The sequence below is a fragment of the Bos indicus x Bos taurus genome, chromosome 25 (assembly GCF_003369695.1).
Source record: "Bos indicus x Bos taurus breed Angus x Brahman F1 hybrid chromosome 25, Bos_hybrid_MaternalHap_v2.0, whole genome shotgun sequence".
Classification (NCBI taxonomy): Eukaryota; Metazoa; Chordata; class Mammalia; order Artiodactyla; family Bovidae; genus Bos; species Bos indicus x Bos taurus.
In genome coordinates, this window is record NC_040100.1 from 38,845,223 (window position 1) to 38,870,438 (window position 25,216).

Consider the following 25,216-nt stretch of genomic DNA (forward strand, 5'->3'; position numbering starts at 1 on the left):
TGAACCGACTTAGCAGCAGCAGCAGCATAACTTCCCTGGTGGTCCAGTGGTTGGGACTCCACGCTTCCAATGCAGGGGCACCAGTTGGATCCCTGGTCAGGGAACTAACATCCCACGCGCCTCACAGGGCCACCAAAAAAAAAAATAATAATAATAATTAAAAAAATGCCTACTAACACGCTGAACAATAACAAAACACTTAACGGTATGAGAGCTGAAAGGAGAAGACGGAGTGTTGTCGAAGCTCTGCTTCGAATCTCCATATCACGCAACCACCACCGTTCCCACCCGGGTTTGTCCACATAACGCCCATTGCCTACACAATAAATACTTTTGGAATAAAGGAACAAACGTGCCTGGAAAGGCAGGAGGTGCGTTTTGCTCTGGCAGATACGGGAGTAGGGGGGGTAGTGTAGGGGCGGGGACTGGTGCACCGGGAGGTAAACCTCCCGTGATTTTCCAGTCACCTCACCTGACAAAGTCACCTCATCTGACAACCCCTAGGTCCCGTTATGTGCCTCGCCTGGGCCGAAACGCTAGCGCTCGCCTGAGGCCCGCAGGGATAGTCACGTGCGGCCGTGCGGCCGTGCGGCCACGCCCCCGAGCTGACCTCACGGCCCCGCCCCTCGCCGTGACGCCTCGGGCCTCGGCCCTGCTCCAAAGCCTACCCGCCTCCTTCTGACAGACGCCCGACTGCGAGCTGCGGAGGTGGTCGCTCTTGGTATTGCGGCTGCCGCCGGTGCCGCGGCGACGGTGAGTCGCCCCGACCATTCTAGACGGCTTCCCGTGGAGTCCCTCGGGAGCAGGGCTGGGCGCTCGCGGCCCTCGCAGGGAGAGGGACGACCTCCGGCCGCGAAGCCCCCTCTCCGCCCCCTCCCGCGGCACCCGCGCGGTGCACGCCGGGCACCGTGGTCCCCGCTGGCCCGCAGAGCGCGTCTCAAGGGCCTGGAACGGACTACATGTCCCAGAGGCCTTTGGTTGGAAGTAGGGGGGGGGGTGCGTTGTGCGCGCAAAGCCCCGCGGAGCTGAGGGTCTTGTCCTCCGAGACAGACAGCCTGGACCAGGGCTATCTCTGCGTTCTTCCGGCCTGGGCCGGCCGGCTTGTCCAGGTAAAGGAACCCCGGGGGCGGCGCAGCGGGCCAGTAGCCTCCTCCCAGGCCAGTAGCCTCCTCCCAGGACGCCGATGCGATCCAGAGCGGCTTTGGGGTTTTGATGTCGTACCGTTGTTAGGCTGGCCGGCCACCCGCGGGGCTGCGGTGACACCTTAGCCAGGCCCGGACGGGCGGCGGGCTTGGTGCACCAGGGGCTGCCGGCCCGACACTGGGGTCCCGCCATCATGCCTCCCACATCCTTGCAGGCAAGCTTGGGGAAGTACCACCCCCAGTTTTCTGCAGGGGCTGTTCCCTCAAGGAGGGGGCTCGAGCGGAGGGTCTCGGTGACAAAGAAGCCTCTGCTGGGCTCCGTGGTGACCTTGGCAGGCCCGCCGGGCCTCGCGCGTCTCTGCCTCCCCCGCCCTCCCCCGCCCGCTTACATCTGTAAATCTCTGTGCCCGCTTTCGGCCACACATGCTGGTGCTAGGGCCGGGGGGTGGAGGCAGTGACCTGGCCTGGCTTTGGGCCCAGCCTCATGCCATTGAAGACCTTGTTGTAGTTGAACTCACAGCATCATGCGAGTCCGGGTTTGGACCCTTGACTCAAGGGTAGGCATGTTTTTGCTTTCTTATAAATATTCCCAGGTATCCTTTCAACAGGTGTCAGGTAAGGAGCAAGGGGCTGTAAGTTTCTCCATTGTGGGCCTAAAGTCCTCTGCGTCAGTCACTGGGGCCCTTGTTCAAAAGGCTGATTAGGGGGACCCACCCCCAGAGGTTCAGATATAGCAGTTATGAGATGTGCCCCAGGACTCTACTTAATAAGTTCCCCAGATAATTCTCGGGCTCCTCTGGGGTTGAGAACCTTTGTCTTAGAGTGAGGAGGGTGGAGGACCTTGAGGATAGTGTCTTCACAAGTTTTGTGTGTTTCCTGTGGGCTGCTGAGCAGGGCAGTGCCTGGCAAGTGTGACCTCGATTCTACTGCTTTGTTCCTTTCCTCAGGGCTGATCTAAGATAAGAGTTGGATGGGGAGAGACCCACCAGCTCTGCCTTGGCAGACGTTTAATACTGAAAAATTCCAAATGTACAGGAAAGTTGAAAAAATTTTACAGTGACTGCCCATAGAACACCATCTAGAAATGTCCAGTATTGTATTATACTTATCACCATTCTAACCATCCCGCCACATCAGGGTGAATTGAGGTTATCTGTCTGTTTCCCTCCCAGATGGTTAAACATGCATAGCATTCAGTAGTCGTAAAATTCTTCCCTTTGTTTTTTAACTGTCCGAATACTTGGAAGTCTTTCTGTTTCCCATCCCTGAGGACCCGAGGACTCTGGATGGGCCTCTGGAACCAGGACAGGACTTCATATGTGCTCTTGCAAAGATTTGAAAAAAACAGCAGGCAGTTGTGGTTCTAGAATCACCCTAAGGGCGAACGCATAAACTGTGCGAATGCTACTTCAGGAAACAGAACTGTTTTGAAGGGGAGCTAATGGAAGGTGTCCTTATGGCCAGGTTGTCCCTCAGATACAGTTGTTAGGAACTGATGCAGGTGGTCAGCTTGGAAGCCATTCCTGCTTTCTTGCTCTGTTTGAACCTGCTGGTTTGGTGTGTTTCCTAATGCTTGAGGGGCACAGGGCTGCGTAGCCCAGTTAAGCTCTGAGTCCCTTGGGCCCAGGTACTTTATTCCACAGCCATAGACACCAACCCTAACCCTCTCTCTTCAGTGATCTGAAGGGGAGAGAAGAGACAGGGCCTGGGAAAATTCATCTCCACTCTCAGAAACACTACTGAAAGGGCACAGACATAGTTTTACTCCTATAGGACACAGGGAGGTGTGCCAGTTAAAGTCATGGCATCGTATTTTGATGTCTCTACCCTCATGAGGAGGGAGGCAGCTGTGCCAGTGAGCAGCCAGCATGCCATGGGAGCACCGCAAAGGACAGTGGCCCTCAGTGGGGAGGAGAGAGGAAGAGAGCCAGGTTGGCAGTGGTGGCGTGAGGCTTATTTTGCCCCCACAAAGAGACTTGGAAGTGGAGTGCACAGCATGGAAATGGGCCTGTTTCTAGGATCCCACAAAGGCCTGCGGTTTCCTCCTCCCTGCATAGACTGTATCCTCCAAGACACATCTCCCCTGAAGGTGATAGAGGCTGTGGTGCAACTTAGTGCTGCAGAGGGCAGGGGGCACCTGGCCAGGGACCTCTGGTAGGCAGAGCCTCTCTCCCTGGGAGGGCCACCCACGCGAGGAGATGCAGGATCCATCAGCTTCTGAGCCTGTGGGCCTACTCCCTCTCCTTCTCTGGGTCATCTGTCTCCGGTGACAACGCTGGGGTCCTGGGACCAGCACTGCCTGGACTCCATAGCCCACACTGGAGGTCCTTCTGTCACTTCCAAGCTGTGCAACAAAGCATCTGCCTTTCCAGAGATTCATTTTTCCAGAAAATGTGTCTCATCACTTTTTCTGGTGCTCCCGATCTGTGGGTGTTATGAGCTCTCATGTGGTCTGTCCTCTGGGTGGTCCAGACCATCCATTCTTACCCCCAAGGAGGTGTCATGAGGGGCCAGGAAAAGCTGTGAACGTGCTGGGTCCATGTTGTGTCTGTCGACTGAAAACAAAGATGTACAACTTGAGAGTTGTGAGTTAAGTTTTATTTGGGGCAAAATGAGGACTGAAGCCCGGGAGGCAGCATCTCAGATAGCTCTGAGAGACTGCTCCAAAGCAGTGGGGGAAAGTCAATATATACGGTTTTGGTGAAGGGGGAGTTCAACACCATGAAGCACTCAATTTACAAAAGGTTTTTTGTTAGTCATAGGATCTGATGTCACCATGTAAGGATTTAATGCTTCTCTAGATATGAGGAGATGCAAGGATTGAGGTCATAAAGTCTGTTTCAGAAGATAAGCAACTATCTAAAGAGCTGTCCCATCAGATTCCCTGGAACACAGAATGCCTCACTCCGCCCTGAACTCCCTCAGGGGTTGTTGAAGGTCAGCAGCCGTAGCAGCATGGGGTTCAGTCTCAGTAGAGGCAGATGGCAAACGCTTTTGTTGTTCCCTCGTTGGCAGTGCTCTTGGTAAGTGCCAATTTGTAGTTGACATGTCCAGTAAGTTTTGATTCAGTCCAAACTCAAATCTGCTTTGTTGTCTGTGTCTTTCCTTCAAGGAGAAAACAGGCCAGGGAAAGTGGAAGTAGGTAGGGAAGGGTGGAAGAGTTGCCCTGGGTGGGGTTTGAGGAGAATCCCAGCCTGTTACCACTTCAGGAAGAAGTGAGATGGTTGTCACAGTTCAAGTTAACAGTAAGAGCAGCAGCCTTGCTGGCTGGGGAGGCAGCAGGAGGGAGGTTCCGTCTGCAGTGTGTGCTTTGTATGCGCCCTGTGCCCACCTGGTCGAGCCCTCATCCGTGTGTGGTCATCATACTCAGCGCCAGGGCTGCAGACCTAGCTCGATCACCTCTGTGTCCCCTGGCCGAGGACGCAGGCAGAGGACCAAGTGACTTGCCAGGGTTGGCATGTAATGGCAGAGCAGGGTCCCAAACCCAGCAGTCCTGAGACGGCAGGCCTGAAGGGAAATGGGGGCTCCCCTGTGAAGATGGCTCCGTTGACCTGACTGTGACTCAAGAAAAGCATTTCTTTTCTTGTCTGGATATTTGACACACTCATTAGAGAGCCAGTGCGGGCCTTCTCACCGGAGGCTGTGCTCTGGCCCTGTGGGGTGGGTTAGGCTGGTGGGAAGCCTTCCCTCACTGACTTGCTTGTTCAGCACCACTCTGCTAGGGGCCGAGCTGCACCCTCGGGCAATGAGGTACTCTCCAGCGGGGCCCCAAGAGTGAGGGACAGGGGATCCCTCCGCAGGGAGGTACAGGAGAGGCTCAATTTTCTGGAAAGAGGGTTTGGAGGCAGAGGGATGGGTCTTTGGTGGGGGCAGGGTTTGGTTTGTTTGCAAGAGTAAGCTACAGTCAGGGGTGTCTGGAGTGTAGTGTGGTAAAGAGATCTGGAACACACAGCCAAGTCCAGACTTTTCCCTTTGAACCTTGACCTTAAACCTTGACAAGCAGATAAGATCTGAGAGCTCTTTGAACCATGATGTTCACTTGGCTTGCCTACAGATCAGGGTTTAGGGGCAGAGACGGCTCTGGGACACCTCCCAGACATCCATCTTGAGGCCTGGGGTGCTGCTCCCTGAAGCAGGGCCCACGGGCTGCGGGCAGAGCTCACGCCTGGTGTATCACTTTGTCAGCTGATACTTGATGTACTGCCTGGGGCTGTGGAGAGACTGACCCTCGGCACTACCCCAGCCTTCCAGGAGCTGCCGGCCTGCCTGGGGCAGCTGGGCCCTTGACCACAGTTCTTTCCTCTTAGTGATTCTTAGTTCCAGTCCTGGAACCCCAGCCCACTTCTTTGCAGGGCCTACTTAGGGCTCACCCGGTCCTCGAAGACTTCCCAGGGCCCCCACCCACAGACCGACCCTTCTCTCACCTGGAGCACCTGCCATCACAGGTCTCCTTGGGTTTTGCCGAGTATCTTTTGTAAGTTTTTCTCAAGTGTGAGCCTTGCGTTCGTCTGCAGCTCCCTGAGGGCAGGGACCAGGGCAGTGAGTGGCCTCCATGGAGAGGCCTGTGAAGTGTTGGCTGAATTAAAGAGTAAAGAATCTTAAGTCTTTTCAAGCAGGTGGTCACTTGAAAGAAAGAATAAACAAACAAACTTGGGTAGTAATGGCTCTGCCGAATACAGTTGGCTAATCCCAGAAGAAAAGTTATGACCAACCTAGATAGCATATTGAAAAGCATAGACATTACTTTGCCAACAAAGGTCCATCTAGTCAAGGCTATGGTTTTTCCAGTGGTCATGTATGGACGTGAGAGTTGGACTGTGAAGAAAGCTGAGCGCCGAAGAATTGATGCTATGAACTGTGGTGTTGGAGAAGACTCTTGAGAGTCCCTTGGACTGCAGGGAGATCCAACCAGTCCATTCTGAAGGAGATCAGCCCTGGGATTTCTTTGGAAGGAATGATGCTAAAGCTGAAAGTCCAGTACTTTGGCCACCTCATGCGAAGAGTTGACTCATTGGAAAAGACTCTGATGCTGGGAGGGATTGGGGGCAGGAGGAAAAGGGGACGACAGAGGATGAGATGGCTGGATGGCATCACTGACTCAATGGACGTGAGTCTGAGTGAACTCCGGGAGTTGGTGATGGACAGGGAGGCCTGGCATGCTGTGATTCATGGGGTCGCAAAGAGTCGGACACGACTGAGTGACTGAACTGAACTGAACTGAACTGAATCCCAGAACCAGAGGCATTCCGTGTTGTTCACATGACCACTTCTCAGCTCTGGCACTTGGGGCAGGCCTTGGTTTCTAAGCTCAGATCGTCTGTCTACCTGCCCCTCCTGGAGAGCGTGGGGGCCACACTGGGACCCATTTCTCTGTGGTCCCAGTCACACTGGCCAAACAGAACCTGTGTCTACTGGAGGTGGGGGCCAAGCACTGTAGGGTTCAGGACTCAGGGACCCACGTTAGCATCCTAGACAGTGCAGGGACCCCTCCACCTCACTCCCCTTGCATGGGTGTATGGGCACGTTCCAGTCTTCTGGGTGGAACCGCTCTGGTGCTTGGTCTCTCATTCGTGTCTGACTCTTTGCAACCCCGTGGACTGTAGCCCACCAGGCTCATCTGTCCATGGGATTCTTCAGGCAAGTATACTGGGGTGGATTGCCATGCCCTCCTCCAGGGGATCTTCCCAACCCCGGGATCAAACCCAGGTCTCCCACATGGCAGGCAGATTCTTTACTAGCTGAGCTATGAGGGCCAGCCCTGGGGGAGGCTCTCTCCTCAACTCAGTCCTGTCTTTTTGAAGATTCGCCTCAGAAAAGCCCTCCCTTCCCTGCTTATCCTTCCACCGTGGCAGGCCTCACCAGCCGACCTACTAATGTATTTTACCAGTTTTTGTGTTTTATGGCCCCTCCCCCACTAGTTTGTGGACAGCTGTTTCCTCCTCTTCAGGGCTTAGAAAAGAGCCTGATGAGTAGTCCAGGCCTCCCTTTGTGGGCTCTTAGTAATGTCTGAAGACCAGATGTATGTCAGTTGACACCTTGGACTTGGTGATCCCTAGAGACACTTCCGGCCTGAAAGGTGACCTCTAGATGCATGAATACACACATGGCTAAAAATAAGGCAACCCCAGATATAACATGAGTTCCCACTTCCTCAAAGAGGAGATCCAAAATAATTCTGTTCCAAACGGCTTGGGTCAACTCTTCAGGTCAGATGTCCATTTAGAATGACAGGAGTGTAGTTAAGCTTCCTTGTACTATTTCATGGAGTGTAATTTCAAATTCTGGTTATATTTGCTCCCCACTCACATTTCCCAGAGTGCTTTTCCCACTCTCCCCTTCACCTCTGCGGACATCGTGTCCTTGTCCTGGACACCAGCCCCTGGGGATCGTCAATGCCGGGCGTGTGGGCGCCCCTTGCTGCATGTAGGGACGTTTCCTCCGGAGAGTGTGCCCCTGGACTGCTGTGTGCCAGCCTGTACACAGCTTCTTACCGCATGCCCTTTCAAAGGCTGTTTACCGTTGGAACGGTGAGGTCCCACCCCGGGAATAATTACTAGTCTGCTGGCTTTGGGCTTTTTTCTTTTCACTGACTCCATCCAGGTGACCTCTAGAAGCGTGCCATGCTGGACTGACCGAGGCAGACGTTCTCCTCCCGGCGGTGTCTAGTGTGAGAAGTGAGACTGTCTGCAACACAGGGACTTGCGTGACACAGAGACACTCCCGAGGGGTGCATATAGGACCTTAGAGCTCATGAGGGCAGAAAGGCAAAGCCTTCTCTCGGGAGTATAGAGATCCACTCCTCCCTGACGGAATGGGGGGACCTGGGCAAGGCCTGGCGGCAGGCCGACTCCTCACTTAGGCTGGTGAGGCCAGCAGGCATCTGTGTCCAAAATAGGTCTTACAGCCGGGAGACCTTGTAGTGGCCATGTGGCTGGGCTGCACTTCAGGGCCTAGAACCTTTTTCCTGGATTGGGCTGGTGTGTCTTGATCTGAGATAACCAATTAAAATAGAGTCAACTGCAAGGCTGTCCATTTTGCGTCAGCTCACCGTGGTGGTATAGTGGGGCACAGAGCTGCCTTCCATTTCGTGTCGGCTCAACAAAGGCAGAGGCAAGGACTTCGTCTTTTCAGGTTCCACTCTGATTGCCTAAGCGTTGGTTCTTCAGACTCATCGCATTTCTAAAATTAGTCCGCCTTCTGGTTACCGAGCCCTGCCTATCCAGCAGGTGTGGCTGTCCTGTTTATTCAGTCGTGGTTGCAGCTGCATCTGTTTTTGGCCCTGGCTCCTTGTTCCCTCCTGTCTGTACTTCTTCCTCTGTGCCAGCGGTAGAAGCAGAAACTGAGCTCCTGAGCCTGGTCCTGCCGGGGTGGGGGGTAGGGGGCTCAGGGGCAGGAGGAGCTCTCTCCAGCTTGTGTCTTGGGCAAGCCCCGTCTCAGTTTGCTCATGCATCTGTCTTTTGGGATTTTCTCACCCACCCCCTCTCCCAGGTGACCTCCTGCTGGCTCTCCAGGAGGGGTATCCAAGGCTGGAACTACCTGTAGCCCTCCAGGCTCCTCTGACTGTTGGGATTCTGCAGTCAGGAATACTGAGTGGGTTGCCATGCCCTCCTCCAGGGGATCTTCCCCACCCAGGATCAAATGCACATCTCTTACGTCTGCTGCGTTGGCAGGCGGGTGCTTGGCCTCACTGTGTACCATGTGGGATCTTAGTTCCCCGACCATGGATTGAACTCGTGTCACCTACATTGGGAGCGCAGTCTTAACCCCTGGGCCACCAGGGAAGTCCCTTGGCAGGCGGATTCTTTACCACCAGTGCCACCTGGAACTACCCTGGGTGGTCTTCGTGTCCCAGCTTCATGGTCTGGATCCCCCCGGTTTTACTAGAGCACTGGGAACGGGCTTGGCACGGAACTGAGCGGTGTTACCAAATTCCTACAAAACTGAAGTAGAGACTCCAGCGCATGAGTGGGGCACAGCCCATCCGTGCGTGTGCCTCGAGGACAGGTGCCTTGAGATGGACTGAATGTGGGAGAAGGTACAGGCAGTGGGGTTGTCCTCCGGAAAAGCTATGTGCACCCGCCTGATCTGCTGTGGCCCAGGTGCCCGTACCTCTGTCCCGGGGGCTCAGACTGGTTTGCCTCAGCTCCAGCCAGCTTCCGAGTGACGGACACCGTGTGCTCGTTATTGTCGTCATCGTGACGGTTCCTAGAAGTCTTACAGCTTTTTTAGCCCAGATGATTCTTGGAGTCCTGTCGGCTGTTTGATTTTCCTTCTGATGAAGAGCAACCAGCATATTCTCTTTTCTGTTTCATTGTATACTTCCTTTCCCACGCTCTGCTGAGGCTCCATAAATACAGCTGTTTGTATGTATGCAAATCATTGTTTGTGTTTGTGGAACACAGTGCTGCCTGCTCTTCTCATCACGACCTCACTGACACAACCCTGTGGGTCTGGGGCGGCTGCTGCCATTTCACAGATGGGAAGACAGACTCTGAAGTATCGGGTGGCCAGACACCTGGGCACTAGCAGGCGAGGCGTCTGCACTTTCAGGTTGACCTGTGCCATCAGGGCTCCAGCCTCCCCGGGGAAGGGCCCAGGCTGTGGTATTTGGGGCCATTGGCTTAGGCTGATGTATCAGCTCCATGGAGCTGTGATATTCATCCCAGAGGAGTGTGTGGGGCTGGTGAGAGGAGAGCAGCCAGATGGGAAAACCACATCTGCTTTCTGGTCCTTTCTGTGTCTTTAGCCTGTTTTGAAGTGTTTAGAATTCCCAAGGCATCAGATACACCCATGTTCAAGTATAAAGATGAAGAAATGGTTCGCAGCCACCAGTGATGCTGTCTGGGCTCCTGCCTCTATCAGGAAGGACAGTGGAAAAGGGGCAGAGTTCAGGATTTCCAGTCCCACCAGTGCTGAACTTGGTGGCCCGGGGCCTGCTCAGTAAGGCAGTGTGGGCTAGAGGAAGCCAAGGCCTCTGGAAGTCGCGGGAGCTTTTTAGGGAGGGGCCTCTTGTTTACAAAGCCTCAGGCCCAGGGAGCACTGTTTATTGTTAATAGTACTTGTTTTCCTTCCTTGTTAAAATAATCAGCTGGAAATGTACCAATCAGAATCAGTAGATTCTGGCTGCTGTGGGTTGAGAATTGCTGTAAACCAGCTTCACTGTTTGCCTTCCATACTGAGGTTGGGTCTGGCTGCATTTACTCAGAAACCCAAAATAACTGGTGAAAACAAGTGAGCTTGTTTCTCACTGCAGGGTAGGGGAGGTGGTCAGTGCCGGGAGGGTGTCTCCATGGTCATCCGGGGCCCGGGCGCCTTCAGCTGCCCTCAGAACGGCTTCCATTCCCGAGGTCGTCTCGTGGTCAGCATGTCTACGGGGCTGTAGCCTTCAGCCTCCTGGCGGCGGGCAGGAGGAGGGCCCGAGGACATGGGGTCCATCTGCAGGTGAGGCAGCTCCCTTTCAGCACCTTCCAAGAATGTCTGTCGCCTGTGTGACTCAGTGGCCAGAACCGAGTCACATGGGCACCTGTTGTTAGACGGGCTGAGAGCATCTTCACACAGGTACTGCTGCCCTGGTCCTCCAGGGGCTCCCAGGTCTGAGCGCGGCAGGGCAGCCCCGGGCCCTGTGCCTCTGAGGCCGCCCTGAGACTCGATGGCTCCAGGCTGCTGTCTGGCCGCCCATCCCAGGCACAGCCTCCTTCCTGAGGCCTGTGACTCTGTCCTGCCACTGTCCCTGCCCTCCCCCTCAGCCTGCATTGACCCCACCTCCTCCCCCTGCCCGGCTCGCTTGGAGAGATGTCCCCTGACCCCCGGAACAGGTCTGGTCCGCCTGTACTTTCACGGCATACTTTCTTATCCACCACTGGTCTCGCTGTGTCCTTGGGGTTGGGGTTTGGGGTGTGTCTTTGACTCTGGTCTCCCCAACTCAGTTGTGAGCTTCTGGAAGGCAGGACCAAGCCTCTCACTCCCTGCCACCACCCAGCCTGTGCCCAGCACGAAGTAGGTGCTACACAGCAGTCAGCACCAACAGACCTCTGGTTATTCCCAAAAGAAGGACCATCCGTTCCAGGGGCTTCTGTTAAGTGGCCATCACACAGACTGTCCTCCAGCCCGCCCCTGGGGACTTGCGAGAACAGGAGGGTTACGTGGCGCTGCCCAGGGAGCCAGTGGCCATCCCTGGTAAGCAGCCCTCAGGCAGAGGGATGCCTCCAAGAGGGTGGGGGGTGTGGACGGTGGGTGTCAGGCCTCCAGGAAGGTCTGCATGCTCAAAGGGCCTGAGTGCTTCCGTCCTCTGGTGGACCCTGGGACCCCCCACCCTTCACAGAGCAGTGGGCGCCTCCTTGGTTCAGCAGACAGGAGCTGAAGACAAGGCGAAAGGCTGCCTTTCTGTTTTCCCGGCAAAGCCCCAAGCCCTTCTGGCCAGCTGCCTAGAACCTGCCTCCTGGGGACAGAGGAGCCCCCTGGGGCCAGCTGGCATCATGGTGCTGTGGCTGCGGGAGCTGAGGGGTGAGCTCCTGGAGCAGCAGGCAGGCCGGCCCAGCTCTGGGAAACTCGGCCCTGCAGCTGCTGCCTCCAGGGCCCCAGGTGGATGCCAGGGTCCAGGCCCAGTACTCTTCCCTGGGCACTGCAGCCGTGGAGTGCCAGGGCAAATGCTGGGAAAGAGAGCTGACCCTTCAGGAGGACTGCTGGGCTGTCTTCCTTTCCAGAAGGTGTCTCAGGGGCCCCCAGGTCGGCCTCCACTTGCAGGGCCTCAGTGACCTTTGCAGGCCGGGCTCTCAGGCTGGACTGGGTCACCGGTCCCCGAGATCCTGGGGGACCAGAGGCTGCTGTGGCAGAGGCGGCAGTGCCTGTGTTGTTTTCCTTCCTGTTGGATGTTGTTCATAATAATCAACCCCGATAACCGGGGCCATTTATTCAGTGTTCTCGTGAGCAAGGCCGCAAGCTACTGCTCTGGGCAGTTCGAACACGCTCTTTATTATAAAACTTGCTCCAGCCCTGAGTGGTAGATGTGATTACAGATGAGGAAACAGGCTTAGTGAGGTCACACAGTTGCAGAGTGGGAGAGCTGGGTCTGAACTAGTCTGGCGCGTGTGGCCGCAGGCACATCCCTGGAGTGACAGCAGCCCGCTTGGAGGCCCCCTGGGACAGTGCCCTCTCGGTCCCTCTGGCTGTGGAGCCCTGACCTGCTCTCCCTGCAGGTACCTACCCCCTTACCAGCTTGGGGCTCCTCTCGTCCAGCAGCTCTTGAAGAGTGACTTGCAGTCGCCTGGAGGCTTCCTGAGATCTTCCAGGGGCTGAAGGTCAGAACTGTGTTTATAAGGACACTCGGAGGTTATTAGTTATTCTGCCTGTTTCCATCATGTTGGCATTCGAAGGGGTGGTGCAGCAGCCGTGGGACTTAGCTCAAGGTGTGGTACCCGCTGCACCAGTGATTGTTGTGGCTTTGTTCCTGCAGGCTTCACTGAAGAAAAAGCAGTAAAAATGACTGAGTGTATTAGCTGGACCCTTGGGTGCACGTTGTTAATGTTTTGTGTGGTGAAATGAGAGGAGGCGCGTGCAGCATGCTGGGTCCCTCAGGAAGCACGGTGCAGCTGTTGGAGCTGTGAGCCCAGCTACTCAGCTGGTGTTTTCATGGAGCTCCACGTTTACTTAAAATAACAGCTGACACACAGACTATAGTTATTCGGACTTGGGGATTCAGCCGACAAAGTGAGCCTTCAAGGAAAATAACTGACCTTTTGTTTTTGTATTTGTTGCCAGTGATAAAATTTGAGCTTTCAAGTGAAAATGTTAAAATCTTGGAAAACTTTTTGCTGCTGTGAGCTTGACAACATCCCAGTAGTAAAGACTTTTCTGATGGGATTGGTGGTGATACTAACAATGTGATTTTTTTTTTTTTTGAGAGGGGCATATCACATAATGAGATGCCTTGACATTGCCAGATCTACATAATAATCAGGCTCATAAATGTGGGCCAGAATTTTCCAAATGACCCAGGCATGCTGTTATAAAACCAGCCGTGTGTAAAAGAGCCATTCCAAATACCAGGTAGCCCAGTGATTTTTTTCAGTGTAACAGGGAAAATTTTGTTGTGAAAGATTCGTATTCCATATTTAACTGTCAAGTTTGGGTGTGGTGTTGAAGAATGTCCACAATAAGCTGAAAAGACTATTCAGTCCCTCTCTCCCTTCCAGCTGCTTACTGTAGGAGGCTGGCTTTTCTCATACTTCATCCAAAACATCACAACAGATTGGATGGAGAAGCAGATACAGGCATCCAGCTGTCCTCTCTTAAGCCAGACTTTTTTATTTTATAGAAGTATAGTTAATTTATAACACTGTGTCAGTTTCTGCTGTACAGCAGTGATTCAGTTACACATACATATTCATTATTTTTCATATTCTTCCCTGGTTCATCACAGGCTACTGAGTACAGTTCCTGTGCAGTCCAGTAGGCCCTCGTTGTTTATCCTTCTGTAGCGTCTGCATCTGCTGATCCCGAACTCTCAGTCCTCCCTGCCCCTCCCCCCGCCCCACTGGGCACCCACAAGTCTGTTCTGTCTGTAAGTCCGCTTGTGTTTCACAGGTAAGTTCCTTTGTGTCATGTTTTAGATTCCCGGGTGGCTCAGCATGTAAAGAATCCACCTGCAGTGCGGGGGACCTGGGTTCGATCCCTGGGTTGGGAAGATCCCCTGGAGAAGAGAAAGGCAACCCACTCCAGTATTCTGGCCTGGAGAACTCCATGGACTGCATAGCCCATAGGGTCACAAAGAGTCGGACATGACTGAGCGAGTTTCACTTAGATTCCACATATAAGTGATACCATATGATGTTTATCTTTCTCACTTCCTTCATTTAGGGTGATCATCTCAGTCCGTCCATGTTGCTGCAAATTGCATCACTTCATTCTTTTTTTATGGCTGAGTAGTATTCCACTGTGCATATGCACCACATCTTGTCCATCCGTCTGTCGATGGACATTTAGGCTTTTTCCACGTCTTGACTGTTGTGAATAATGCTGCTGTGAACGTGGGGGAGCATGCATCTTTTTGAATTAGAGTTTTGTCCAGATATATGCCTAGGAGTTGGATTGCTGGATCATTTAGCAACTTTATTTTTCACTTTTTGAGGAGCCTGCATACTGTTCCGCAGTGGCTGCTCCAATCTACATTCCCACTAGCAGTGTAGGAGGGTTCCCTTTTCTTCACATCCTCTCCAGTATTTGTTATTTGTAGACTTTTTAATGATGTTAAGCCAGACTTGTAAAGGGTTTGTGGAAATGTAAAACGATGCTAGTCTTCTTATTAAATCTTGTTTTGGAAAGTAGTTACTTAAAATTTTTGTTAACATGCTATGAGTTAATTTTTTTAATGAACAAATACTTTTAACAGTTCCTTATTTTTGGTTTCTAGTAGCTAAGTATTAATAGGTATAACCTACAAAAACAAAGTCATTTTGGTGTCCTTAATAATTGAGGGTTAAGGGGTCCTGAGACCAAAAACCTTGAGGACGGCTGCTGTAGCCGGCCCTGGCGGAGCTGATGTCAGAATGTCCTCCGTCTGGCCGCTGCCATCCTCCCGCTTGTCTCTGTCTCGCCCCACGCCCTTCCTCGTCCTCCAGGAACCTGCGTGTGTGTGCTGATGGGGCTCAGCCCCACGCTGCCCTCCCAGCCTTCCTCCAGAAGACGGTGTTGGTGTTCCCTCAGCAGGTCCTGTGTGGGGTGGGGACCCCGGAGGCAGGGTAGGCACCCTCCCCATACACAGGGTGCGTGTCCTGACGGCTCAGACTACCAAATGGAGTTTCTACCAGGGGATGGAGCCAGGGAGGAGCACATCCTGCTGGCTCGGGCCCAGGCCCTCCCGGCTTCCTCTGGGAGACCCCGGGCTGCCTCTGGCTGCTGCCAGTTGGCCGGGCCCTGGCCCTGGCTCAACAGCCGCGTGCTCTGCAGTGAACCAGGAGGAGCTGGGAGCAGAGCAGGATGCCAGGGCTGCCTCCCGGGGCCAGAAGTCTTGTGCTTTTAACTCCACGCAGGGGCGTGGGGAGACCGGGCTCTGCAGAAAGTGCCTGGCCCTGTGTCCCACCCCAGAGGCCCCCAGCACCTGCTGTTCTGGGGAAGGCGAGATGAGACTGTAGCAGGAAATGGGTCCAAAGACAGGCAGACATGGAGATGGGCTTCACCCCACTGTGTGTGTGCGTGTGCTTAGTCGTGTCCAGCTCTTTTGGACCGCATGTGCTGTAGCCTGCCAAGCTCTTCTGTCTGTGGTGTTTCCCAGACAAGAATACTGGAGCAGGCTACCATATCCTTCTCCAGGGCATCTTCTTGACTCATGGGTAAACCTGAGTCCCCAGCATCACAGGCAGATTCTTGACTCGCTGAGCCACTGGGGAATCTCACTTTAGGGTGACTGAAATATTCTGTGCTAGGCTGTGTTGGTCATAGGTACAGAGGGGCCTGCCTCCCAGGCTCCGCTATGGCTTCTAAAGGCAGCTGCAGGGTGGATGTGGAGGGGAGAGGAGACAGGAGCGGCAGGGCCTGGGGGGAACCGGTGCCCCGTGGCAGCGCCTGCCCCAGGTTCGGTGTTGGGCGACTCCGGGGGCGGTGTCTTCCCTCTTACTGATGCAGGAGACCAACAAAACCAAGTGTCATCTTAACATTACAAATCAGTGATTAACGGTACTCAAAGTGTGCGCTGTAAGTCAGCATCATCCTTCACAGAAGGTATAAAATGTCTATATTTTTTGACCTAATAATCTCACTTCTGGTGTGTTTAGGCCAAGGAAATAATCCAGGAAAGGGAAAGAGCGTTAGTCAAAGGTGTTGCATTGTTTCATGACAGTAACAAGGAGCCTTCTAAATGATTTAATAGGGATTGGTCAAGTAAACAGGGATGGGCCCCTTTTTGGAAATACTAAACTCTATGATCATGGAGTCTTAGAGGATAGAGGAAATATATGTGACACAGTGTTAAAAGGATTTAACTTTGTCACAGCAGAAACTATATAAAAACCTGGCTGCCTGTGCAGACTGGCAGGGACATGCCGAGACTGGCTGCATTAGGATGATAAGCTTGGGCAGTTGTGTTTTCCTTCAGTTTAATAAGTTTATTGACGTATAATAATCTGCATACCATATGATTTCCCCATTTAAAGTGTGCAATTCAGGGACTTCCCTGGCGGTCCAGTGGTTAAAACTCTGTGTTCCAAGTACAAGGGGGAACAGGTTCAATCCCTGGTCAGAGAATTAAGATCATGCCTCAGCTGAGAAATTTTAAAGTGTGCAATTCAGTGGTTTTTAGTTTAGTCACAGAATCATGCAACCATCATTCCAGTTTTACAACATCTACAGCGTCCCAAAAGGAATTCTATACTGGCCATAGGCCAACCCCCCAAACCCCTGGAAACCACTAATCTGGTTTCCGCCTCTGTGGATTATCTGGATTTACCTCATATACGGAATCATACAATACATGGTCCTTTGTGTCTGGCTTCTGTTACTGAGCATCACGTTTTCAAGGGTCATCTAGGTTATAGCTGTGTCCATACTTAATCCCTTTTCATGGCTGAATAATATTCCACTGTATAGATACGGCCAGTCTGTTTATCCACTCATCAGGTGATGGACACTTGAGTTGTTTACACTTTTTGGCTATTATGAGTAATTCTGCTATGAACATTCTTGCACAGGTTTTTGTGTGGACATGAGTTTTCAGTTCCTTGGGGTATATACCTAGGAGCGGAACTGCTGGGTAATTCTTGAAGAACTGCCAGACTATTTTCCAGAGCAGCTACACCAGCAGTGGGGCGGGGAGAGGTTCCAGCTTCTCTGCGTGATACTCACTGTTGCCCTGTTCATCTTAGCCGTTCCAGTAGGTAGGAAAAGGTACCTTGTAGTTTTGATTTGCAGTCACCTGTTGACTCAGAATGTTCAGGTTCTTTTCATGTGCTTGTTGAGCATTTGTTTATCTTTGGAGAAATGTCTGTTCCCATCCTTTGGCCCATTTAAAAAAACTGAGTCATCTTTTCTGTTAATGAGTTAGAAAAGTTCTTTATGTATTCTAAATGGTGCAGATCCCTAAGATATTTGATTTGAAAGAATTTTCCTACATTGTGTGGGCTGTCTTCCCACTTTCTTGATAGTGTCCTTAGAAGTACAAGTCTTATATTTTGATGAAATTGATTTTATCTTTTTTCACTCTTGTTGCTTGGACTCAGTCCTTCTGGCCCTGCCACTGGTTTGTTACATTTAATATTTAAACTGACTGACTCCAGGCTCGTCCTTCAGGAGGATTGTTCAGTTCAGTTCAGTTTAGTCGCTCAGTCGTGTCCGAATCTGCAACCCCATGAATCACAGCACACCAGGCCTCCTTGGCCATCACCATCTCCCAGAGTTCACTCAAACTCAAATCCATCGAGTTGGTGATGCCATCCAGCCATCTCATCCTCTGTCGTCCCCTTCTCCTCCTGCTCCCAATCCCTCCCAGCATCAGAGTCTTTTCCAGTGAGTCAACTCTTCGCATGAGGTGGCCAAAGTACTGGAGTTTCAGCTTTAGCATCAGTCCTTCCAAAGAAATCCCAGGGCTGATCTCCTTCAGAATGGACTGGTTGGATCTCTTGCAGTCCAAGGGACTCACAAGAGTATTCTCCAATACCACAGTTCATAGCATCAGTTCTTCGGCGCTCAGCCTTCTTCACAGTCCAAGTCTCACATCCATACGTGACCACAGGAAAAACCATAGCCTTGACTAGACGGACCTTTATTGGCAAAGTAATGTCTATGCTTTTGAATATGCTATCTAGGTTGGTCATAACCTTCCTTCCAAGGAGTAAGCGTCTTTTGATTTCATGGCTGCAGTCACCATCTGCAGTGATTTTGGAGCCCCAAAAAATAAAGTCTAACACTGTTTCCCCATCTATTTCCCATGAAGTGATGGGACTGGATGCCATGATCTTCGTTTTCTGAATGTTGAGCTTTAAGCCAACTTTTTCACTCTCCACTTTCACTTTCATCAAGAGGCTTTTTAGTTCCTCTTCACTTCCTGCCATAAGGGTGGTGTCATCTGCATATCTGAGGTTATTGATATTTCTCCCAGCAGTCTTGATTCCAGCTTGTGCTTCTTCCAGCCCAGCAATTCTCATGATGTACTCTGCATATAAGTTAAATAAACAGGGTGACAATATACAGCCTTGATGTACTCCTTTTCCTATTTGGAACCAGTCTGTTGTTCCATGTCCAGTTCTAACTGTTGCTTCCTGACCTGCATATAGGTTTCTCAAGAGGCAGGTCAGGTGGTCTGGTATTCCCATCTCTTTCAGAATTTTCCACAGTTTATTGTGATCCACACAGTCAAAGACTTTGGCATAGTCAATAATGCAGAAATAGGTGTTTTTCTGGAACTCTATTGCTTTTTTGATGATCCAGAGAATGTTGGAAATTTGATTTCTGGTTCCACTGCCTTTTCTAAAACCAGCTTGAACATCTGGAAGTTCACGGTTCACATACTGTTGAAGCCTGGCTTGGAGAATTTTGAGCATTACTTTACTAGCGTGTGAGATGAGTGCAATTGTGTGGTAGTTTGAGCATTCTTTGGCATTGCCTTTCTTTGGGATTGAAATGAAAACTGACCTTTTCCAGTCCTGTGGCCACTGCTGAGTTTTCCAAATGTGCTGGCGTATTGAGTGCAGCACTTTCACAGCATCATTTTTCAGGCTTTGAAATAGCTCAACTGGAATTCCATCACCTCCACTAGCTTTGTTCGTAGTGACGCTTTCTAAGGCCCACTTGACTTCAAATTCCAGAATGTCTGGCTCTAGGTGAGTGATACACCATCGTGATTATCTTGGTCGTGAAGATCTTTTTTGTACAGTTCTGTGTATTCTTACCAGCTCTTCTTAATATCTTCTGCTTCTGTTAGGTCCATACCATTTCTGTCCTTTATCGAGCCCATCTTTGCATGAAATGTTCCCTTGGTATCTCTAATTTTCTTGAAGAGATCTCTAGTCTTTCCCATTCTGTTGTTTTCCTCTATTTCTTTGCAAATAGATCGCTGAGGAAGGCTTTCTTATCTCTTCTTGGTATTCTTTGGAACTCTGCATTCAGATGCTTGTATCTTTCCTTTTCTCCTCTGCTTTTCGCTTCTCTTCTTTTCACAGCTATTTGTAAGGCCTCCTCAGAGGCCTTTTTTGCATTTCTTTTCCATGGGGATGGTCTTGATCCCTGTCTCCTGTATAATGTCACGAACCTCCGTCCATAGTTCATCAGGCACTCTATCAGATCTAGTCCCTTAAATCTATTTCTCACTTCCACTGTATAATCATAAGGGATTTGATATAGGTCATACCTGAATGATCTAGTGGTTTTCCCTACTTTCTTCAATTTAAGTCTGAATTTGGCAATAAGGAGCTCATGAGCTGAGCCACAGTCAGCTCCCAGTCTTGTTTTTGCTGACTGTATAGAGCTTCTTCATCTTTGGCTGCAAAGAATATAATCAGTCGGATTTCGGTGTTGACCATCTGCTGATGTCCATGTGTAGAGTCTTCTCTTGTGTTGTTGGAAGACGGTGTTTGCTATGACCAGTGCATTTTCTTGGCAAAACTCTATTAGTCTTTGCTCTGCTTCATTCCGTATTCCAAGGCCAAATTTGCCTGTTACTCCAGGTGTTTCTTGACTTCCTACTTTTGCATTCCAGTCCCCTATAATGAAAAGGACATCTTTTTTGGGTGTTAGTTCTAGAAGGTCTTGTAGGTCTTCATAGAACTGTTCAGCTTCTTCAGGTTATTGGTTGGGGCATAGACTTGGATTACTGTGATATTGAATGGTTTGCCTTGGAAACGAACAGAGATCATGCTGTCGTTTTGAGACTGCATCCAAGTACTCCATTTCGGACTCTTTTGTTGACCATGATGGCTACTCCATTTCTTCTAAGTGATTCCTGCCCACAGTAGTAGATATAATGGTCATCTGAGTGAAATTCACCCACTCCAGTCCATTTTAGTTCACTGATTCCTAGAATGTCGACGTTCACTCTTGCCATCTCCTGTTTGACCACTTCCAATTTGCCTTGATTCATGGATCTGACATTCCAGGTTCCTATGCAATATTGCTCTTTACAGCATCGGACCTTGCTTCTATCACCAGTCACATCCACAACTGGGTATTGTTTTTACTCTGGCTCCATCCCTTCATTTTTTCTGGAGTTATTTCTCCACTGATCTCCAGTAGCGTATTGGGCACCTACCAACCTGGGGAGTTCCTCTTTCAGTATCCTATCATTTTGCCTTTTCATACTGTTCATGGGGTTCTCAAGGCAAGAATACTGAAGTGGTTTGCCATTCCCTTCTCCAGTGGACCACATTCTGTCAGACCTCTCCACCATGACCCGCCCATCTTGGGTTGCCCCACAGGCATGGCTTAGTTTCATTGAGTTAGACAAGGCTGTGGTCCTAGTGTGATTAGATTGCCTAGTTTTCTGTGATTATGGTTTCAGTGTGTCTGTCCTCTGATGCCCTCTTGCAACATCTACCATCTTACTTGGGTTTCTCTTACCTTGGACGTGGGCTATCTTCACGGCTGCTCCAGCAAGCGCAGCCACTGCTCCTTAGCTTGGACGAGGGGTATCTCCTCACCGCCGCCCCTCCTGACCTTGAACGTGGAGTAGCTCCTCTAGGCCCTCCTGCGCCCGCAGAGCCACCGCTCCTTGGACGTGGAGTTGCTACTCTCAGCCGCCGCCCCAGGCCTCGGGCCGGGGGTAGCTCCTCCCGGCCGCTGCCCCAACCTCAGACGTGGGGTAGCTCCTTTCGGCCGTTCCTGCGCTGTCACAGCCTAGCACTCTTGGCCGCCGCCCCTCCGGCATGGGGTCTTCCCGGCTTCTGTCCTGGCCTCGGACATAGGGTAGCTCCTCTTGGCCACGCTTGTGCGCCATCGCAGCCGCCCGCGCTACAGGATTGTTGGGGACCCCCTATTCCTGTAGCTCTTTTTCCTAGTTCACATTATTTCAGTTAAAAACAAATAATTCTCACTTTAAAATGCTACTAATTTAGGGGCTTTCATGCTGTTGAAGAGAGTTGAAGGAAGTGTCTTACTAAAGGAGACAGAATGCAACTCTGTGGGGAGATGCCCTCAGTTTTGATTGATTCCCGCAGGGCATGTGGACGTGTGGGGGCTGCTCTGGGCTGGTGGGGAGAGGATGGAGGACCGGCCGTGGTCCTGGGGGACAGCAGCTGTGGGGAGGGGAGGGGGAGCTTGGGTGTGGGTAGGGACACAGGATGGCACCGTGGCTGCGTGGGGCCAGGTGCCCAGGGCCAGCTTTGCCCTGGTGCTGAGGGCACTGCCTGTGGGTCTCCCCCTAAAATAGCTCCCAGAACTCTGCGTGTTCGCCCAGGCCAGCGGTGGAAGGAGCCTCACCTGCCTGTCTCTTCTGAGTACCTGAGATCAGAGGTAAAGCATCTCCCGACCCTCCACGGGCAGGCCCTGGTGCGAAGGTCAGCCTGGTGCCCCCTCAGGGGGAGGGGTGGAGAGGACCCAGTCGGACTGCCCTTGAGACACCCTAGATGAGGTTCCCGAGCTGCTGGGTTCCACCCCCTTCACCAGGCCACCCCCCTGCCCTTGGCTCCCACACAGAAGTGTGGGTGACCCCTGAGGCTGGAGTTCCTGGAGGTTGCAGGATGGTGGCTCTGGGTTGGGTTACCTTGGCAGTGGTGGGGCATCTCCAGGGCCTGGGGGCAGCCGAGGCTGTGCTCCCAAAGGTTTGGCCCTGGCCCATACCAAGCGATGACACCTGTGTGGGGAGACAAGCGAAGGTGACCTGAGGCCAAGAGCAAGGGACGCCCATGGGAGGAGCCACGGAAGGCCCTGTGGGGGTGGGGGGGGCGGGGTTAGCTGGGAGCACAGCCTGCACCCTGGTTTCACCTCCAGGCCCAGGAGAAGCAGCGAAGATGTCGAATGATCCGCCCCCTCCTTATCCTGGGGGTCCCACAGCCCCGCTTCTGGAGGAGAAAAGTGGCGCTCCGCCCACGCCAGGTAGGGTCCCATGCCCTTCACAGCTGCTGGGAGCTGCACCTGGAGCCGCGCCCCTCCAACAACTAAGCCTCTGCGCTTCCTCCCCCGCCCCCCGCCCCATCCAGGCCGCACTTCCCCAGCTGTGATGCAGCCCCCACCGGGCATGTCGCTGCCCCCTGCAGACATTGGCCCCCCACCCTATGAGCCGCCTGGTCACCCGATGCCCCAGCCCGGCTTCATCCCCCCACACGTGAACGCAGACGGCACCTACATGCCTTCAGGTAAGACGGAAAGGAACCAGCCCAGCCCAGCACCCCGCGTAGGCAGCTGGGCCAGCCTCTGCTGCCAGCCGGCAGTCTGTGTGGGTGTTTAACATAAGGGCAGAGGGCCGACCGTGCAGGTGGACAGCAGACACGGGAAGGTGCCCAAGAGCACGGTACAGGGAGCTTCTGTGTGCTCTGGGACAGAGACCAGGAAAGGCTGGGAGAAGGACAATGGTTGCCTGGGCCCCAAGCCTGTGTCCTGGGGTGCTGGAGGCTCGGGGATTTATGTTCACCTTTCCCGTGGGGCCAGCGCCCCAGCCCGCCAGTGACCCGCCTTTGCTCCGTCTTCTGTTTCCAGGTTTCTACCCTCCTCCGGGTCCCCATCCACCCATGGGCTACTACCCACCGGGGCCCTACCCGCCAGGGCCCTACGCTGGCCCTGGGGGCCACACGGCCACGGTCCTGGTCCCCTCAGGGGCTGCCACCACCGTGACCGTGCTGCAGGGAGAGATCTTCGAGGGTGCGCCCGTGCAGACCGTGTGCCCTCACTGCCAGCAGGCCATCACCACCAAGATCTCCTATGAGATTGGCCTGATGAACTTCGTGCTGGGCTTCTTCTGCTGCTTCATGGGGTAGGTGGTGCAGGCACCCGCGGGGTGGCGCCATGCCCACGTCTGCTGCCCTGCAGGGGCCGGACTCTCGGCCCCTGATCTTCAGGCCCCCGTCTCTCCTGATGCAGGTGTGACCTGGGCTGCTGCCTGATCCCCTGCCTCATCAACGACTTCAAGGATGTGACACACACGTGCCCCAGCTGCAAGGCCTACATCTACACGTACAAGCGCCTGTGCTGACGGGCTGGGCCTGGACTCCCCGCTGTCCGTCTGGCCCCCCATGCTTCGCCCCCCGCACTCAGTGGCTCACCTCCCTGCTCCCACTGGGGGTTGGAAGCCGTTCCACTAGTCCGTCCCCTGGCAGTCTTGTCCTCTTCGCCTTGCCCTTCCCTGAGCATCTGACTCTGGTGGCAAAAATTCTGTTGGATTTCAGGCCAAGGGCCAGTGAGTGGTGGGGGATGGCGCTGAGCTTGCGTGCTGCTGCCGTGCTAGGCATTTGTGATCAAGAAGACAAGAGGGAGTGGTCTCCTCATGTGGTCCTCCCTGCTGGGGTCTCTTCTCCATTTCTGTACCAGGTACAGGTTTGGTCCAGAGTCTCCCTGGGACCAAAAGTAGCCAGAGCCGTGGCTGGTTCCCCAGACCGGGGCCTGCAGTGGGGCCGAGCCCATAGCCACTGTCATTTCTGATCTGTTGGGCTGAGAATGGCGGATGGACCCAGGCAGGCCTGAGTTTGTGGATGCTAGAGGCAGGCACGATGGTCAGAAGCAATGACTCTGGCCCTCAGAACTCAGGAATTCTTAACTGTGCCCAGGAATTACCTGGGGTAAATGGAGGTCAGCACACCTGCAGGCTACGGAGTGAGGGACTGGACCCTAGCTTGCCAAGAAGCGATTCTCCATGGCCCCTGCCCAGCTCCCTTTCAGCCACACCCCGTGAATCCCAGCCTTTGCTGGGGCCAGAAGGAATGCCCAGGAGCCAGGCCATCTGGCTATACCGTGCCCTTGCAGGGTGTGGGCACAGCCTCTGCCTGGAGTGTCCCAGGTGGGACCAGAGATGACAGAGCGGGGATTCCTTGCAGGCACTCTGGGCTGTGTGGTGCACTCTCCACGGGCCCTCCTCCCGGTGCCCACAGGGCCCTGCAGCCTGGCTGGTTCGCCGTCACTGCTCTTGCTCCATCAGCAGGCGCTGCAGCAGGAGCAGCCGTGGCGCTGGACTGGGACAGGCTTGGGACAAGGAAGGAGCAGCCACAAGTGGCAGAGGTGTCCCGGTGGCCACCAGCCCTGCCCTGGGCCTGAGCACACACTGTTTCCTGAAGGGTTTGTCTGTGAACTTGCTCCCATGGACCGCTGTATCCTGCCGCCCCCTCCTGGTCTTGCACAGTCACTGCATGGCCTCCTGTCACTGTGAACCGTGGCCAGTCTCAGTTGATAGTTCCTTATTAAATTGGCCCTTTCACTCCCCCACCCGAGGCCTCTGCTCTCTTGCCTGGCTTCCTTCTTTTGTGAGGGAAAGAGGGTGGGGGGCCTGCAGGTAGTTGGAAGGCAGGGGGTCAAGACCTCAGGGTCTCAGTGCTTCTGCTGAACCCACTACCCAGGGACAATGCTGGTGTCTCAGTCCCTGGTTAAACCCACCAGAGCCCAGCCATGACTGCGCCATCAGGCTTCCTTACTGATAATGTCACCTGTCTCCACACCATGCGCTTGCCCATGGGGTCTGCAACCTAGAGACCCTTGCCAGCCAGAACTCGGGGTCATCAACCCTGGGGGGAGGTGCCCTCGCTGCCTTGAGCAGGACAGAGCCACCGGGGATGAGGCGTCAGGTCTGCAGGCTGCTGGGGCAGGCAGGCAGCTGGGCCCCCACCCCTCATCTGACTTGTGAAGGTGGGTGGGCTTGGTCAGTTCCTGGAAAGTGTCCCCACCACTTAATTCTTTTTTGAGTAACACTTTCCCAGATTCTCAATATATAGAACAGGTAATAAACTCCTATTAAAATAAATATTTAAGTTCATTTCTATTTTAGACAATTGTTATATAATACAAGTATATGCTCTTTTATCTTAGGTATTAAAAAAAAAGGAAAACTAAAGCACTCTTGAGAACTAGAAAACCGAGGGACCACATGGATGTCCACGTCCCTGAGAGGCGGCTCACTGACTGCCCTGAGAGGCTGGTGCTGGGTAGGGACTGGCAGTGTTGGGAGAGCGAGGGGC

General features: G+C 53.1%; 2 protein-coding genes across 8 annotated transcripts in view; one reads left to right on the forward strand and one right to left on the reverse strand.

The window, feature by feature from the left end:
* Positions 1-752, reverse strand: part of C25H16orf96 (chromosome 25 C16orf96 homolog) — a 59,339-nt gene extending 58,587 nt beyond the window's left edge. For all 6 annotated transcript variants that reach the window (XM_027528117.1, XM_027528116.1, XM_027528114.1 and 3 more), the window contains exon 1: positions 669-752. The gene's annotated coding sequence lies outside the window, so the exon portion shown is untranslated. The remainder of the gene's footprint in view (positions 1-668) is intronic.
* On the forward strand, positions 606-25,002 carry CDIP1 (cell death inducing p53 target 1). 2 transcript variants are annotated; one of them, XM_027528120.1, is made up of 6 exons: positions 606-753; positions 21,490-21,572; positions 22,050-22,154; positions 22,259-22,414; positions 22,755-23,028; positions 23,136-25,002. In XM_027528120.1, the coding sequence occupies exons 3-6, from the start codon at positions 22,070-22,072 to the stop codon at positions 23,245-23,247; spliced, it is 627 nt and encodes a 208-aa protein (XP_027383921.1). In that variant the 5' UTR covers positions 606-753; positions 21,490-21,572; positions 22,050-22,069; the 3' UTR covers positions 23,248-25,002. The 2 variants fall into 2 exon arrangements, with proteins under 2 accessions (XP_027383921.1, XP_027383923.1); XM_027528122.1 differs by having other exon boundaries at positions 684-1,109.
* The last annotated feature ends 214 nt before the right edge of the window (positions 25,003-25,216 follow it).